At 65.7% G+C, this 17,401-nt stretch overlaps 1 protein-coding gene across 3 annotated transcripts; it reads right to left on the bottom strand.

Moving 5' to 3' along the window:
• Positions 1-91: 91 nt before the first annotated feature.
• Cyth4 (cytohesin 4) lies at positions 92-17,334 on the bottom strand. 3 transcript variants are annotated; one of them, XM_069999455.1, is made up of 13 exons: positions 17,292-17,334; positions 13,392-13,474; positions 12,546-12,610; positions 11,671-11,737; positions 9,775-9,893; positions 8,934-9,014; positions 7,787-7,899; positions 7,008-7,156; positions 4,584-4,695; positions 3,541-3,617; positions 2,730-2,801; positions 2,225-2,379; positions 92-1,369 (listed from the first exon to the last, which is right to left on the bottom strand). In XM_069999455.1, the coding sequence occupies exons 4-13, from the start codon at positions 11,683-11,685 to the stop codon at positions 1,297-1,299; spliced, it is 966 nt and encodes a 321-aa protein (XP_069855556.1). In that variant the 5' UTR covers positions 11,686-11,737; positions 12,546-12,610; positions 13,392-13,474; positions 17,292-17,334; the 3' UTR covers positions 92-1,296. The 3 variants fall into 3 exon arrangements, with proteins under 3 accessions (XP_069855556.1, XP_069855555.1, XP_069855557.1); XM_069999454.1 differs by lacking the exon at positions 17,292-17,334 and adding an exon at positions 16,754-16,856; XM_069999456.1 differs by lacking the exons at positions 13,392-13,474; positions 17,292-17,334 and adding an exon at positions 13,003-13,019.
• Between the last annotated feature and the right edge of the window lie 67 nt (positions 17,335-17,401).

Genomic DNA, 17,401 nt, shown 5'->3' with positions numbered 1-17,401 from the left:
CACGTTCTCCCCCAGCTCCTCCCCAACCCCCCTCTCCCCCTTCCCCCCTCCCCCCTTCAGGCAGCCTCCTCCTCCAAGAGGTCTCCCCGGATTGCCTGTCTGTCTAGCCCAGCCCTCTATTACCCCCTCCCCTCCCCCCACCTGGGCCAGGACTGGCTGTTCACACCCGCTCTCCCTCTCGACTTGGCCCCTGGGCATCTCTGCCTGGCTGGCTCCGTGCAGGAGGCTGGCTCACAGCAGATTCTCATGGCCCAACACACTTTGGGAAAAGATGAGTGATCCGTGACCTTGAACCCAGCCCTCAAGGCCTTCCAGGAGGGGCCCAGGGGTGTGATCCCAGGCCAGGGCTGGGTGAGGGAGGTGTGGGGGTGGCCTTGGTGCCCTAGACACTGTAAGGAAGCAGCTTAGAATCCTGCCACTCAGGAGCACTAGACTGTGAGCCCCAAGGAGACTGGGGCTCTGTCTGGTTCTGCTGGTGTCTGGCACAGTAACTTCCTGCAGGAAGGTCACCTAATCCAGCCCTCCGCGGCAGGGGGGTGCCTCTCCCCACCGTGAGTGGCCATCTAGCAGAGGGGCCATGGGAGAGACCCCACAGGGTACGAGCCCTATGCCACTGGCTGGCTTCGGCGGCTGCCTCCAAGCAGCCCTCCTGGTGACCACAGCTGCAAAGCTCTCTTATTTGGTTTCCTGCCTGTGGGGCGGCTGTCACGGCCCGTAAGCCCCGCCCCCGCCCCAAGCCAGCCCGCCTCGGGAGCACAGCGGACTCCAGGGCCACTCAGTGGGCTGCAAGCAGGGTCGCAGGGCTGGTGGGGCCCAGGCGCTTCCCACCCAAATGCTGCGGTTGGCAGGGACGGGGCGCGGCGGGCCCACAGCAGGTCAGGACGGGCCTGTCGGTCCGAGCTAAGTGAGTACTGTCCAGGGCGCAGCCTAGCTGAGAAGATGGGGGACTGGCACAGACATGGGGGCAGCAGGAGGCGCCAGGCCAGAGGTGGGGTGGAGCCCTGGCAACCCCTCTGCCTTCCTGCCCTGGGAAGCCGGGGTGAGGAGGGCCTCCGGGCCTCCTGGCTCATCACCGCCCTGGCCCAGGCACAGGGCCTCTGACTCCTGCTGGCAGCCACAGGTGCGTGCCCAGAGCTCCCCCGGCTCCCGTCCTTCCTCCTGGACTCTACCTCCCCCAGAGTCCACTCCGCTCCCGGGTCTGTGGCCAGGGGACAGTGCAGGGGGAGAGGAGGAGGGGCTCCGGGAGCTTCCGGTCCTGAGGGCCCGCCCCCCGAGGCTCAGGGTGGTCCAGGGAGGTCACTGCTGGCTGGCGATCTTCTTCTTGCGGGCAGAGAGCAGGTGGTAGAAGGGGACGCGGGTGATGCTGGCGCTGGGGGAGGCAGGAGACAGCGTTCATGGCTGCTCGGCCACCCCGGGGTGGGGGTGGGGGCCCGGGGAGGGGAGAGTACCACCTCAGACTCATCCTGTTCTGTATGCATGGCCTGAATTGGAGAGCGCGGGGACCCAGGCTTGCGAATTCTGCACCTCAAGGTCTCTGAGCCCCTTTTGAGCTCCCAGCGGGTGCTTGGGGTGGAGCCAGGTGACGGGCTCCCTGAGCGAGCTCTGCTCACCCCTGTGCTGTGTGTTCCTAGGCGAGGCCCGGCCCTCTCTGGGCCTGTCTCCCCCTCTGATGAGAACTAGGCTGGAGCTTGTGGGGGAGGGGGGCGGGGAAGAGCCTGCACCTTGCCAGAGCATAGCCCGGGCAGCGGGCACTCAGTCCTCTGGTCACCAGGCCCCTCCTCATCTGCATTTCCCACTTGAACTCTGAGCCAGGCCCAGAGTGTGTTTGTCCTCCCCCCCACACACAGGTGCCCAGTCCCCACCTCTGCCTTCCTCTTCAGTCAGTGACATGTAGGAACAATGCCCATCACCCCCACTGCCCACCCTGGTGCTTCAGCACTGACCCACGCAGGGCACCCCCTATCTGTCCTTCTGTGACTCCCGGTTCTCCCAAAGCTGCCCACTGCGGCCATCGCGGCCTGGCCATCCTCTGCAGCCTCGTCTCCTGCTCGGCCTCCACGGGCCTTCCAAGGGCATCTTCCATGTCCCCAGGCCTGGCTCGAGGCCAGGCTCCCAGGAAGTGCCCCCCTCCCCGGAGTGCACAGGAGGGACTGGTGTGCAGCAGGGGGCCCCAGAGGAGACCTCAAAGAAGCATCTGGAAGGTGCCCCAGCCCACCGCCCTTACCGAATGGCCTCGATCCACTGGTCCCGCTCGAGGGCGCTGGAGGCGGAGATGCGGTAGGACTGGTGCTTGCCCTCCACCACCTTGCCGTCCCCGTCCGTCTTACAGGCCTTGATTTTCTGGCCGCGGCAGCCAGGGTTGTAGAGCTCCAGGCAGAACTGCGGGAAGGGCCACAGGCTGCACCCACTTCCCCGGGGGGTCAGAGGTCGGGGAGCAGCACCCCCACATGCCGCTGGTGACCCCCCACAGGGTGCCCCGTCCCCACCAGTCCTGATTCCTGTGCTGCCGCCGGAGGGAGGGGACACTGCCCTTGTGTGGACCCAGCTCCCCCACCTGACACAGGGGGAAACTGAGGCACAGAAAACAGCAGAGACAACTGGGCTATCTGCCCTTTTAGGTGACATTTCACCTGTCCCGGGGGGGGGGGGGACCATGCAGCGGGTGTCTCCCCTCTTGGGGAGCCCCTAGGGGCCTGCCCCCTCCCTCCGGTGGCCCCGCCCCCACGCACTGGCTTCTTGGGGTCCTCCACTTTCTGCACAGAGAGGTTCTCCAGTGGGATGATGCCCCGCGGCTCCTTGTCCTGCGGGGACAGGAAGGGAGCTGAGTCACCGAGTGGAAGCTGGAGGCCGAGCCCGGGTGAGCCCGGGGCTCCGCCAGACCCCAGACCGAGGGACACCTCTGCCAGCCGGAGGGGGTGAGCGGGGGCAGAGCTGAGGCTGGGTCCCAGCCTCTCGGCCTCCTGGTGCCTCGGTTTCCCCCCTCTGTGAAGTGGGTATGGAGGACTGGCCCTGTTTCTGGGACTGCCTCAGGGGAGGTGGGCGGGGCTGGCGGGGCGGGGGCGGGGCAGGCAGGGCAGGGGCGGGGCTGGCGGGGCAGGGGCGGGGCAGGCAGGGCAGGGGCGGGGCTGGCAGGGTGGAGGCGGGGCGTGGGGCGGGGCTGGCGGGGCGGGGGGTGGGGCTGGCGGGGTGGGGGCGGGGCTGGCAGGGCGGGGCTGGCAGGGTGGGGGCGGGGCTGGCAGGGTAGAGGCGGGGCTGGCAGGGCGGGGGCGGGGCTGGCAGGGCGGGGGCGGGGCTGGCAGGTTAGGGGCGGGGCTGGCAGGGTGGGGGCGGGGCTGGCAGGGTGGGGGCGGGGCTGGCGGGGTGGAGGCGGGGCTGGCGGGGTGGGGGCGGGGCTGGCGGGGCGGGGGCGGGGCTGGCAGGGTAGAGGCGGGGCTGGCAGGGTAGAGGCGGGGCTGGCAGGGCGGGGGCGGGGCTGGCAGGGCGGGGGCGGGGCTGGCAGGGCGGGGGCGGGGCTGGCAGGGGTGCTGGAGCTCTGCTCACTGTGGTGAACTCGAAGTAGTAGAGGCAGTTGTCAGTCAGAATGAACCAGCGTCGTTTCCACGTCTTCACTCGGCCTCCTGCAAGAGGCCAGCAGCACAGCTGGTCAGCCTCCTGGTCCAGCGGCCTCCGTGGGACTCTCCTGGACCCTTGCTACCCACATCTATGTCCCCAAACTCAGTGGGCCCTGAACTGAGCTATCTGACCCAGTTTCAGCCTCCTGATGATCCGGTCTTGGGCAGAGTACCCACCATTCCCTGCTCTTCCTGGCTCTGCTACCCTGGCTCTGTCCTTCACCTGCTCCCTGCCCAGCGTTGTGGAAAGCTTTGCAGCTTTCATTTGCCGTAACTGCTTCTACAGGCTTCAAACATGTTTCCGTATTCATCACCATAGCCGCTGATGAGGAGGGCACCGTTGGTAACTAACCTCCCTTCCCACAGGAGGAAACTGACGCTCATAAAGGCTAGAGCATCTCCCCCATAAGCAGCAGGTTTGAGATGGATGGATGGATGGGTGAATGGACAAGTAGATGGGTAGAGAGGTGAGGAGATGGAAGAGTGGGTGGATGGATGGTTAGTGGATGGAGGATAGATGGGTGGGTGGGTATATGCATGAGAGGATGAAGGATGGATGAGTGGATGGATGGATGTATGAGAGGATGGAGGAGGTGGGTGGATGGTTAGTGGATGGAGGATAGATGGGTGGGTGGACGGATGGGTAGATGAAAGATGGATGGGTGGGTGGGTGGGTGGTTAGTGGATGGATAGATGGGTGGATGGATGGTTAGTGGGTAGATAGATGGGTGGATGGCTGAATGGGTGGATGAAAGATGGATGGATGGGTGGGTGGGTGGGTGGAGAATGAGAAGATGGAGGATGGATGGGTGGGAGGATGGGACAGGCTGGCTTCTGTGCTGGAAGCCATAACATCTCAACGCTCGAGGCCACATTCCTGTGCCTGTGGGGTGTGGTGTGTGTGTGTGTGTGTGTGTGTGTGTGTGTGCATAAGACCATCCACATACGAGCGTGCATGCGTCAGCCCCTTACCCAGCTTGAGCAGCCAGCCCTCGCGGTCAGGGTTGAAGAAGGTGTGGGTGAGGTCGCTCCCGTCGTCCTCAGGGATGGAGAAGGGCTCTCTCTTGATGCTGTCGAAGAGGTTCTGGGGACAGGAGGGAAGGGCCTGGCTGGGCCTGGGCCTCCGGCCTTGCTGGCCTCAGGCAGGTCATCTTCCCACAAGCCCGCCTCTCCTGTTCGCCTGTCCTGGTCTCTGGTCCTTCTTGGTAAAACGTTCCCTGGTCCCCTCAGATGTGTCACAGCCCGTGCCCCCCTGGCCTGGGCTCATCCACACCCCCAGTCCTGCCCTCCCTGTGTAGCACAGGGCAGAGGTGGTGGGAATTGGCTCTCCCGAGTTGTCTGTGTGTGCGTGCACACGCAAGTGGCTGAAGACGCAAGGGAGAAGCCCATAGGGCCTGAGGGTCTCATGGTCCCAGGCGCCGCTGGGGTGAGGCAGAGCCTCTCCTCCTGCTGCCCTGCTCATGAGCGCCAGACAGGACGCGGAAGGCACCTAAGACATTTCTTTTTGGTTGACTGGTGTTGCTGAGGGTTTTCTGGATTTTCTTTCTTGGGCCAGTACTGAGGCCTGGGCGCTATCCCTGAGCTTTTGTGCTTAAGGCGAGCATTCTACCACTTGAGCCACAGCTCCACTTTCTGTGTGTGTGAGATTGTGTGATTGGAGATAACAGTCTCATGGACTTTCTTCCCAGGCTGGTTTTGAACCAGGATCCTCAGATCTCAGCCTCTTGAGTAGCTAGGATTACAGGCGTGAGCCATTGGCACCCAGTGGTTTTTTCTGGAGATTTTTTAACCAGGTGAGTTCCCCATTTTTGTTGAGTTCTCCCAGTTTTAGAAGCAAGGCTTGCAGGCTGCTGGTGGTCCTCTCTGTCTGAGAGCCCCCAGGGCCCCCACTTCAGGCTCCCTGTCCCAATGCTGAAGAAGAAGAGTGGGAGCTGGGTGCTTCTCGGGGAGTCCCCACCCCCATCCCACCCCTCCCCCACCCCTCGCCCTGGGAATTCCCAGTGGCCTGGAAGTGGAAAAAAGAGCCCGGGAAGAGCAATCAGCAGGGCCAAGTCATCGGGGGCCCAACGAGGCGGCGTGGGTGTGGATGGGGCCTTGGCCTGCACAGAAGCCACTGGAGACCCAGAAGCTTCTGCGGTCACCCATCAGCCTGTGCGCTCGGCTCCCACGCAGAAGCCAGCTCAGGCCTCAGCCGCCCACGCTTCCTGCGGCTCTAAGCACCCGGCGTCGCCGGCGCCGGCGCACGGGCCTGCGCGCAGACACAGCGCCCTCCCATGGCGTCTCGGAGTCTGCGCCGGCCCCACCAAGGCAGGAGAAAAGCTCGACGCCCCTGCAGCCAGGTTACACCTGCCTTTTCTCTGAGTCTGTCTGTCTCTGTCTGTCTGTCTGCCTGCCTGCCTGCCTGCCTGCCTGCCTGTCCCTTAATCCCCTTGGGCTAAGGAAGGACCGGACCGAGTGACGGCATCTGGATGACAAAAGAATCAAAACTGTGCAGCAGAGCCTGGCAGGACAGAGCCCCCATCTGCCCCCACCCCCAGAAGAGGCCAGTGACCTGTGATGCCCACACACTATCTCCTGGGGACCAGGCGCCCCCCCCCAGTGCCTGGACTGCTGGACTCTGCACCCTCTGCCCTGCCCTTGTTCTTCCTCTGTTTAAACCTAGCTCTGCACCCGGAGACGGCCTGGGCCTGCCTAAGAGGAAAGCTGACATGTAGGAAAGAGGGCTGCTAAGAGATGGGGTACTGGTGTCACTGAGCACCTGGATCCAGCCAAGCCCGAAGCCAACTTTCTGAAGGGAAACTGAGCCAGGAATTTTTGGGTGACAGGAGTTGGGAATCAGCCACACTGGGTGGCCAGACCCCGCCCACCATGAGAGGCCACGCCCCTCTCCCCAGGTGGCTCCGCCCCCAGGTGGCCCCGCCCTCTCACAGAGTGGCCACACCCCTCCCACCCTGGGCGGCCCCTCCCCTGGACCTGGATGGTCTGGCCCCATCACACTGTGTGGCCACACCCCTTCCACCCTGGGCGGCCACGCCCCTCTCCAGGTGTCCTTGCTCCCTCACCCTGGATGGCCACGCCCTCTCACGCTGTGTGGCCACACCCCTCCCACCCTTGGCGGCCCCGCCCCTCTCCTGGTGGCCCCGCCCCTCTCCAGGTGTCCTTGCTCCCTCGATCTGGATGGCCACGCCCTCTCAAACGCTGTGTGGCCACACCCCTCCCACCCTGGGTGGCCCCGCCCCTCTCCTGGTGGCTCCGCCCCTCTCCAGGTGTCCTTGCTCCCTCGATCTGGATGGCCACGCCCTCTCACGCTGTGTGGCCACACCCCTCCCACCCTGGGTGGCCCCGCCCCTCTCCTGGTGGCCCCGCCCCGTGCCCTGGGCGGCCCCGCCCTCTCACCCGCAGCTGCTCCTCGGGCAGGTCGCTGCCCTCGTTGATGCCGCGGTTCATGGACACGAAGCGCTCGAAGGGCGGCCTGTCCCGGACGTTGGGGTTGTGCAGGCTGGTGTTGAGCATGATGACTGAGAAGCTCAGCACGTAGCAGGTGTCTGCGGGCGGGGGGGGGGGGGGGGGAGGAGCGTCAGCGGCTGCCCGGGCCCCGCCCCCTCCCCCCTCCCCCCTGTTCTCCCCCCCTGGAGCCCCACGCGGGGGTCTCCCCAGCCTGACCTCTCGGGGCCCGCGCTGCCACACCCCCGTTTTACAGATGCGTGAGGCTGGCTGCGGCAGGTACCCTGGGGGTGCCCACCTGCGCGCTCGGTTGCGCTGGGGGCGTGGGGATTGAGCCTTGTTGATCTTCTCTGCCCTCTGCCCCCGACTCCCTGCCCAGGCTGCCCCTTGTTTAAGCAAAGCCCCCCTTTCCTCATAACCTCTGGAGAACTCCTACTCAGCCTTCAAAGTCCCATTCAGACCTTGCCATCCTGCACGTATGGCCGGCCCTCTCCTCGCACCCAGACCTGGCTGCTGCCGCCTTACCCCTCGCCCCGCCATCCCTGCTGTGTCCCCGGGCCCGTGACCACGGCAGCCCTGCGCAGGCGCCGCAGGCACAGGTGGGCAGGAGCTGGCGCCCTGAGGGGTGGGAAGGGCCTCGTCTCCCAAGGCGGGGTGGCCGGGGTGCCTTGGGGCACATCTGTGCTGGGCACTGGCAGGGGTCCCCGAACCTCGTCCCAGCCCTTCCTCACCTGTGGACCGGAAGACGCCCGGGTTGCACAGGCAGTAGCGAGCCGCGAAGGCCTCCATCATGCGGTCGATCTTCTGGGCCTCTCCCGGCAGCCGGAAGCTCCACAGGAACTGCCTGGGGGCAGGGGGGGCGCAGTGAGACCTGACCGCTGCTCCCCGCTTCCCTGTCAGGGGAAAACACGAGCCACACCCCCCCCAGCCCTGCCCCTGGGACACAGAGTCTCATGAACCAACCAACCTCCCTTCCTGCCTTCCTTCCTTCCTTCCTTCTTTCCTTCCTTCCTTCTTTCCTTCCTTCCTTCCTCCCTCCCTCCCTCCCTCCCTCCCTTCCTCCCTTCCTTCCTTGCCTTTCTGTCTCTCTTCCTTTCTCTCTTTCTTCTTTCATTTTTGGTCCCTGTCCAAAGGCCTGAACTCAGGGCCTTGAGCTCTTGCTTAGCTTTTTCACTCAAGGCTGACACTCGACCACTTGAGCCACAGCCCCACTTAAAGCTTTTTGGTGGATAATTAGAGGTAAGTGTCTCAAGGACTTTTCTACCTGGGCTGAAACATGCTGGATTTGAACCTTGATCCTCAGATCTCAGCCACCTGAGTAGCTAGGATTCCAGGCGTGAGCCACAGCATCTGCTTCTAAGCTCCTTTAAAGAGCATGGGCGTTTGAGAGAAGTTCTCATGCCCAGATGGGGGTGGGCTCTTTCTTCTCTGCCTTGCAAACTCCTATTCACCCTTGAAAGCCTAGATCAAATGCCCCTTCTTGGGGGCTGATTTTCCAGGCCTAGGCAGTAGCAGCAAGACTTGCTAGGCCGCAGTGCAGTTTGGAGCTGGCTCACAGCAGCAGGCTCACTGTGGGCCGTGCCACAGGAACCACCCTATTCCCATTTCACAGGTGAGGGATGGGGGGCACAGAGAGGCTTGTTGTGTGGGCTTGGGTCACAGAGGGAGAGAGCGGCAGAGCTGGGATTAGAACTGGGCAAGGTGGCTTCAGTTTGTGCTCTTTATCACACACTCTCAATCCAAGTGCCCAGGTCAGACAGGAAAATGGAACTAAAGCAAGTGCCCCCTCCCCTCTCTTCCCCCTCCCCTCTCTTCCCCCTTCCCTCCTCCCCCCTCCCTTCCAACCCCCCCCCCCCTGGCCTGGCCTCCTCTGCTCACCTGAGGGCCTGGACCAGGTTGAGGTTGGCGAACTCATGGTGGTCCACGAAGGCCTGCAGCACCTGCAGGTTCACAGGGTCCCTGCGGAGGGGGGCGGGGGGCGCTGGGGTGGGAGGGGAGGGGGGCGCTGCAGGCCCCTCCCCCCATCCAAGCACACTCCCTTGTCCAGGGGCACGTGGCCTTGGAGGAGAAGGGCTGGGGCTCCCTGGCCCAGCTCTACCCACACTCCCGTTTCTCGGTCCTCTCCTCTGCCCCTCCCCCTCCCTCGCCCTTCCTCCCCCCTGTGCTCCTCAGTCTTATCACTTGCTCTTTCTTGAGCCTGCCTCTACCCCCGGCCTTTGCCCTTGCTGTTCTCACTTCTGAGTGCTTCCTCCCCCTCCCCATTTCCTGTCCACACTAGCTGGAGCCACAGCTGCCAGCCAGCCCAGAGTCCTCAGCCGGGCTCTTCTCCTCGGCTCCTGGGGACCTGCCGTTGTCAGACAGGTTTGATGTGCATTGGCTCTGCGCAGCGGGCCTCACCGCGTTGCTGCTGAAGGAGTGAATGCAAGCTCCCAGGTCGGGTGTGCTGGCCCCCCACTGTCCATGTGCACCTGCACAGAGGCCCCCCAGGCCCGGCCTGCCTCACCTCCCCCCCAGGCCCGGCCCGCCTCACCTCCCCCCCAGGCCCGGCGCCCCTCACGTCCCCTCCAGGCCCAGCCTGCCTCACCTTCCCCCCAGGCCCAGCCTGCCTCACCTCCCCCCCAGGCCCGGCCCACCTCACCTCCCCCCCAGGCCCGGCCCACCTCACCTCCCCCCCAGGCCCGGCCTGCCTCACCTCTCCCCCAGGCCCGGCGCCCCTCACCTCTCCCCCAGGTAGGTGCCAATGGCGGTCTTGTTGAGGCCTTCACCCTTGTACAGGAACTGGGCAATGTCCTGGGCGTCGGGAGTCAGCAGCTGGTGCTCGATGAGATACTGGATGCCCTGGAGACACGGGGTGAAGGTGCAGGTGGGGGTGAGCTGGGGGTGCGGGTGGGGGTGAGGTGGGGTGCGGGTGGGGGTAAGCTGGGGTGCGGGTGGGGGTGAACTGGGGGTGCGGGTGGGGGGTGAGCTGGGGGTGCGGGTGGGGGTGAGCTGGGGGTGCGGGTGGGGGTGAGCTGGGGGTGCGGGTGGGGGGTGAGCTGGGGGTGCGGGTGGGGGTGAGCTGGGGGTGCGGGTGGGGGTGAGCTGGGGGTGCGGGTGGGGGGTGAGCTGGGGGTGCGGGTGGGGGTGAGCTGGGGGTGCGGGTGGGGGGTGAGCTGGGGGTGCGGGTGGGGGTGAGCTGGGGGTGCGGGTGGGGGGTGAGCTGGGGGTGCGGGTGGGGGTGAGCTGGGGGTGCGGGTGGGGGTGAGCTGGGGGTGCGGGTGGGGGTGAGCTGGGGGTGCGGGTGGGGGGTGAGCTGGGGGTGCGGGTGGGGGGTGAGGTGGGGGTGCGGGTGGGGGTGAGCTGGGGTGCGGGTGGGGGTGAGCTGGGGGTGCGGGTGGGGGTGAGCTGGGGGTGCGGGTGGGGGTGAGCTGGGGGTGCGGGTGGGGGTGAGCTGGGGGTGCGGGTGGGGGTGAGCTGGGGGTGCGGGTGGGGGGTGAGCTGGGGGTGCGGGTGGGGGTGAGCTGGGGTGCGGGTGGGGGTGAGCTGGGGGTGCGGGTGGGGGTGAGCTGGGGGTGCGGGTGGGGGTGAGCTGGGGGTGCGGGTGGGGGGTGAGCTGGGGGTGCGGGTGGGGGGTGAGGTGGGGGTGCGGGTGGGGGTGAGCTGGGGTGCGGGTGGGGGTGAGCTGGGGGTGCGGGTGGGGGTGAGCTGGGGGTGCGGGTGGGGGTGAGCTGGGGGTGCGGGTGGGGGTGAGCTGGGGGTGCGGGTGGGGGTGAGCTGGGGGTGCGGGTGGGGGTGAGCTGGGGGTGCGGGTGGGGGGTGAGCTGTCCCTGCATAGCCGGGGCCGGGTGGGAGGGGCGGGAGGGGCGGGGCCTCGGCACAGGCCCTGGCACAGCCGGCGGAGCAGCGGCTGCCTGTGGCTGGAGGAGAGCAAAGCACCAGCGCGCTGGCAACAAGCCAGGTTTGGCCGGGTGCTCCCAACTCCCCAGCAGCCGGTCCTGCTCCGAGTCTGGCCACCGGCAAACACGCATGATTCTAAGTGCAGTGGCTGAGCCCTGAAGCTCCTGGTGTTTAAAATCACACTTGGTTTGGGGGGCGTCAGGCCCGTGATCGCCATGTCTAAGGGGAACAGCAGTGCCGTGGCCCCACCTGGCTGTGCACCCTCAGAGCCCGGGCGTGTGCACACGTGAGTGCGCTTGTGTCCTTGCATGCACGTGTGCAAGTGTATCCGCACACGTGTGTTTGCACGCAGCTCATGTGCACACACACAGGCACCCTGTGCTCTCCCACGTGGAACTCGCACACAGTGCACATGCGCACATACATGCAGCTCACACTCACACGTGCATATTCCATTCACACAGTGCCTCCCATTCAGCTCACATCTGCGTTACACACGTGCTCACACCTTGGCCTGGCTTCCTCTAGGCCCTGTCCCTGCAGGAGGGGGCTGGCAATGTCCCCCCAAGAGCCTGGGGGGGAGTCTGCGCCCAGCACTGGACATTTCTGGGGACCAAGCCCCAGATCTAACAGGGGCGGGTGGGGGAGCCCCCGGCCGGTTTACGGTCCCCCAGGCTCCAGCTCAGCCCTCACCCCCCGTGCCAGTGGAGGGGGCCCCGTGCAAGCCCGCACCCCTCACCTTTGTGGGGTCCATGTTGAACTTCTTGCGCCCAACGCACAGCTCCTTCTCCTTCTGGGCCGTCCGGCTGTGGGCAGACACATGCCTGCCTGGGCTGCCTGGGTCCCTGGCCCCCGGGGCCCCAGCTCCGGGCCTGGACCCCCAACCCCAGCCTCCAGCCCCCAGCTCCTGGCCCCCGGCCTCCAGCCCCCAGCCCCCAGCCCCTGGCCCCCGGCCTCCAGCCCCCAGCCCCCGGCCCCTGGCCCCCCGGCCTCCAGCCCCCAACCCCCGGCCCCTGGCCCCCGGCCTCCAGCCCCCAGCCCCCGGCTCCTGGCCCCCGGCCTCCAGCCCCCAGCCCCCGGCCCCTGGCCCCCGGCCTCCAGCCCCCAGCTCCTGGCCCCCGGCCTCCAGCCCCCAGCCCCTGGCCCCTGGCCCCCTGCCTCCAGCCCCCAGCCCCCGGCCCCCGGCCCCCTGCCTCCAGCCCCCAACACCCTCCTAGGGAGAGGACATGCCCTGGGGGGGCACAGCTGGGGGGCAGGACAAGCTCAAGCCAGACAGTGCTCTGGGTCGGGGGAGCAGTGGGCAGCAGGGGGGGGCCGCTGAGTCCTAAGCCTTGCACTGGGGCCAGCCGTGGGGACACTGAGGCCCAGGGAGTGCAAGGGCTGCCCCGGGCCACAGAGGCAGGGGTGGGTGCGGGCCGCGCGGCCGCCTGGTCCTCCCCTTTGTCCTGGGCCTGGCGCTCCTCCTCCCCCCTCCTCGCCATGCCAGCCACTCCTGGCCAGGGCTGGGGGGGGGACTGCATGGAGGAGGGGGTGGGAGGGGGGTGTGAGGAGGGCCGTCCAGCCCCACCGGGCCGGGAGCTGGTCCCCGTGCGGGGCCCCTCTGGGCGGCCTTACCTCTCCTCAGTGCTCTCGAAGCAGTCGATCTGGGCGAACACATCTGCGATCTCCTCCTTCAGCTTCTGCGGGGACGGGGAGATGGGGCGGGCCGGGCCGGTCAGGGCCAGGCAGGGCAGGAGGGGTCCAGACCACCCCCATTCCCCCACACACCTGCCCCACCTGCCGCACCCCCTCCTCCCCGGGAGCTGACGGAGCAAGAGCAGCGGGTCCAGCCCCCTCCCCGCACCACAGGACAGCAGCACCCGGGAGCCCCCCCCACCCCGCTCTCTGCGGAGGGCTCCCCAGCTTTGTCCTAGCACGCAGGCCAACACTGGACTGGGAGGCCAGCTCGGACCCCAGGTGAAAGCCTGGCTGCATGGCTCCCTCTGGACAAAATGGGGGTTCACCGAGGACCGCTGGACTCACAGCCTTGGGGTCTTTATCGGATGGACAGTACAGAAAGAGCAGGACCTACACTAGCTTAGCTGTGTGGTTAGAGGATGAAGTAGCGAGAAGGAGGGGCCACGAGGAGAGCTGGAGGAGCGGCAGGCAGAGGAAGGGCATGTGCCAAGGCCCAGGGGCCGGCATGCCCAAGGACTGCAGCCCTTCGGTCTCAGGGCTGCTGAGTAGTTCAGAGACTGGTCAGCTGCCAGCCGGGCATGTAATGGTGTTATCTTGACCCAAGGGTCTGCCTGGTGGAGGGAAGTGGGCAGAGTGGGTTGGGGTGCGCTCAACACTCAGCAGCTGCTCCCTCTCTGGCTCCTAGCCCCGTGCCACTCCCCTGGCGCCCCCAGGCCACAGGCTGGTAGGGCTGTGAGACCAGGCTGGGGCCAGGTCTGCGTGTGCGAGCGTGGCCGTGCGCACCTGGATGTCCTCTAGCAGCTGCTTCCGGCGCTGTTGGATCTGCTGCAGCTCCTCGGCCTCCCCGCGGCTCAGCTCCCCGGGCTCTGGGGGGAGGAGACGCTGGGCTGACCCGTGTCCCACAGGCCTCTTCCCTCCGGGGTCCAATCCATGCCTGCCAGCTTGCTTGGACTTAGGCCACCTCCGCTGAGAGGCCTCCCTGAACATTCGGGGCCCCTGATTGGCCAGAGGGCAGTCACATGACCACACGTAGCTGCAAGGGAGTCTGGGAAGTGAGTATGAAGTGGTATGGTCGCCATGTTACTATTTTGCAAAGGTGAGACGGGATTGGGAGGGGAGGCGGGAACACTTGAAAATCCCCTGTCCCCAGGCAGTGGGGCAAAAAATGACCCGGGGCCCGGCCACTGAGCTGGGCTGGGCCCTTGGATCTGTCTTCTCTGGGGGTTGGAATAAGTGGGGACTGAGAGGTGCGGCCTTCCTGCCTGCTGCAGATCATTTGGGCTCTGTCCGCCGCTGTCACTCACATGGGTTCTGTGGCCAGGCCACACAGCCTGGGTCCCCAGGCCAGGGTGGACAGGAGATTTTATGCCTGACCCTGGGTGTCCCTAGCAGGGTGTCCTTACCTCTGTGATGTGAGCTACGCTACCACGTGAGCCACGCCCAGGGCTCTTCTTTCCTTAGGATTTGTAGAAGGCCTTAGGTTTCTGCCTGGGCTGGTCTGGGCTGCAATCCTCCTATCTACAACCTGCCATGTTAGCTGGGATGACAGGCAGGAACCACCACACCTGGCTTACGGATTGAGATGGGGTCTCACTAACTTTTTACTTGATCTGGTCTTGGATCTCAGTTCCCTTGGAGCTCCAATTCTTGCCTGGCTGGGATTACAAGCATGCATCACCACACCCAATTACCGGTAAGTTCTAGGTAGGAGCTCTGGCTCCTCCCTCTTCTCCTGGGCCCAGGACTCTCCCCTCTGGTTGCTGTGTGGGAGGTGCCCTCTCCTCTCTGCTCAGCATGCACTTCGTCAGTGAGCCGCCACACGGTTTTCCTATTTCCTTTTTTTTTTTTTTTTTTTTTGCTAGGCCTGGGACTTGAACTCCTGGGCGCTGTCCCTGAGCTGCTTTTGCTCAAGGCTAGCACTCTGTCACTTGAGCCACAGCACTACTTCTGGCCTTTTCTGTGTGTGTGTGGTACTGAGGAATGGAACCCAGGGCTTCATGCATGCGAGGCAAGCACTCTACCACTGAGCCACATTCCCAGCCCCTTTCTGTTTTTGAGTAAGGTCTTGCTACATTCTGCTCAGGCTGACTTTGGACTCAACTCCCTCCTAGGAGATGAATTTTTCTGTCTGTCTCTGTGTGTGTATGCATGCGCGCACGCGCGTGTACTAGGTCTTGAACTCGGGACCTGGTTACTGTCCCTTAGCTTTTTTACTCAAGGCTGGCGCTCTACCATTTGAGCCACCGCTCCACTCTTGCTCTTTGGGTGATTGTTTAGAGATAAGAGTCTCATGGGCTTTCCTGCCCTGGCTTCAAACCGCGCTCAGTCTCCCGAGTAGCTGTGTCACCATGCCTGAATAGGAGATGCATTTTTTTAAAATGGTAATAACACAAAAATCCACCAGGTGCTGGTGGGATGGCGGTTCAAAGCCAGCCTGGGCAGGAAAGTCTGTCAGACTCGTATCTCCAATAAACCACAAAGAAAAAAAGCCAGGAGTGGCGCTGTGGTTCCAGTGGTAGAGTGGGACAGTGCCCAGGCGTCGAGTTCAAGCCCCAGGACTGGTACACACATACACACAGACACAGACACACAGACACACGCACACACACACACCACAAACATCACACGGTTCTAACCACCGCTACCACAGCCCAGCTGCTTTGTCCTCCTCCGAGCCCCTCCCCTCCCCAGCCCGGGGCCTCGGCCTGGCGGGCCCACTCCGTGCCCTGCCCGGCCCTGCCCGGCCCTGCCCGCCGACCCCCACTTCCCCTTTCCAGTGTATTTCTGGTGCTCACAGCTCTGCCTCCAGGACAGCTGGCCTTACTTCCCCTCCCCCGGGGGAGGGGGCGCCTGGGCCCAGGAAGGGGGGTGGGCGGGGGGGGGGTCAGCCTGTGGCCTGCAGGGCACCGCGGTGGCTTCCTCACCCTGGCCCGCTCAGCCCTGGGGCGGCCTGGCCTGCTGCCCGGCCCGGCCGGCAGGCAGCCTGGGAGAGCTGTGACAGGTGGGGAAACAGGCCACAGCAGGAAGAGGCCGGCTCCACGCCCCGGCGAACCCCCTGGCTGAGGCAGGTCCCCTCCAGCCCCGGGCCCCTGGCTCAGGCCAGCGGAGGACTGCGCTCAGCACCACCTCCCGCCTCCTCCTCCTCCAGGAAGTCCTCCCTGACCACCCCGGCCTGGAAAGACTCCCTCCCCCAGCCTCCTCGTCCGTCTGGGGCATTCCACGCACCCCACACTACAGCTCAGGGGACACAGGCCCAGGCCTGTCTGCTGTCCACCTGTCCATCCGTCCATCTGTCCACTTGAGCAAGCACTGCGCAGGACAGCTCACAGGATGGACTGGTCAAGGGGTCCCCATCGGGGATGTTCCCCCCAGCCCCCCCCAGGCCGGGCTGGCCCCCTCCTCTCTGGGCTTCTCTTCTGGGCCTGGTTTCCTCCTCTGACCCCCGGTGACCGCGGGTGCCCTGTGTGCATCAGGACCTCAGCCCTGTGTGACCGGCCCTGCGAGCCTCCTCCGGCCGCCCTGCCCTGGGGGCCCGGCCCAGCCTCAGGGCGGGAGCCCCGGCCTCCCTTTCCCTCCCTCGGAAGAGCTGCCCAGGGGCCCAGGTTGAAGTCATGGGCGGGGCCTGGCGGCTCCTGCAGCCTTGGGGTCTCTCCCCAGGGGAGCAGTCTGGGATGAAGCGCCAGGCCTGGTCCCTTTCCAACACGAGCCACCCTGGCCTGTCCCCCGTCTCCTCTGTCCCCACACACTTGGGGCCCTGATGACCTGGAGGGGCCCTGTCAGGCTTCCTCCCCCCCCCCTGCCCTGGCCAGCACTGGCCCTTCCCCAGCGCCAGGCGAGGTCCCCAACTCCTCAAAGGCCAGCCCTGTGCCTGAGGCTCAAAAGAGGCCACAGGGCCTTTGCATCACCCAGACATGTCAAGTCCGGTCCTCACCAGTGACCTTCCCAGACCCTGGCTGCCCCTCCGGCCACGCTGCCTCCTTTAGGTTTCTGCTCCAGCCCTGTCCCCTCGGGCCCCCTCCGTGCTGTGGAGCTGGGGTGGCCTGGCCGGAGGCTACAGGCACCCCCACGCCTGCGCCCAAGGCCGGGGGAGGCGGCCTCTACCCCCCTCAGTCCCGCGGAGGCTGCGAGGAGGGGCGCTGGCTCACCTGGGGGGCGCAGGTCCATCCTGCGGTCCCGTGGAAAGGCAGCCGGGTGGCGGGTGGGCTGACCAGCGGCTGCTGTGGGCAGGCGGGGCGCTCAGCCCACGGCCCCGCCATGGCCCCGCCCAGGGCGGGAGGAAGCGGCTGGCTGGGCCGCCTGCGTCTGTGCAGCCCGGGCGCAGCATCACTTCCTCAAGTGGGCAGAGATCCAGGCGGCGGTGGGGGTCCGGGCCTGGGGGGCCAGCGGGGAGTGGCGGCCGGGGGAAGGGGGGCGCACGCGCACCGCCCGGGGAGCCGGCCCTGAGGACAGACCCCTCTCCCCTCCAGGAGCAGCAGCAAACACCCAGCCATCTCCTTACTCCCCTAGGCCCAGCCCCACCCCCGTCCCTGCCACCCCCCACCCCAGCTTTCAGCAACTCCCCCTTAAGAAAAAGACAAGTATCAAAACGCTTCCCCCAAAGACATGTCTAGCTGCTTCCGGTCTAGTGAGTAATTGGATAGCATTTCTGCTTTCCATTTTCCCTGAGGCTGCTGGGAAACTCACCTTCACATTAGACGTTCATCTACGTATGGACCTGGGTGAACTTGGGCCCGTCTCTTACCTGCGCAGGCGCAGTGAGCTTTGCTTTTCCTGCCTTTGGGAGGAGAGAGAGA

The sequence above is a fragment of the Dipodomys merriami genome, unplaced genomic scaffold, assembly GCF_024711535.1.
Source record: "Dipodomys merriami isolate MVZ:Mamm:240054 unplaced genomic scaffold, mDipMer1.0.p SCAF_55, whole genome shotgun sequence".
Classification (NCBI taxonomy): Eukaryota; Metazoa; Chordata; class Mammalia; order Rodentia; family Heteromyidae; genus Dipodomys; species Dipodomys merriami.
Note: the sequence above shows the minus strand (reverse complement) of the source record. Positions and strands in the feature narration are given on the sequence as shown.

Coding starts and splice junctions, on each gene's coding strand:
- Cyth4 (XM_069999454.1), bottom strand. Junction 12,611..13,391: donor AGCTGCTAGAGGACATCCAG/GTGCGCACGGCC, acceptor CCGTCCCCGCAG/AAGCTGAAGGAGGAGATCGC. Junction 3,618..4,583: donor GGGCTGGCTGCTCAAGCTGG/GTAAGGGGCTGA, acceptor GGCCTCTTGCAG/GAGGCCGAGTGAAGACGTGG.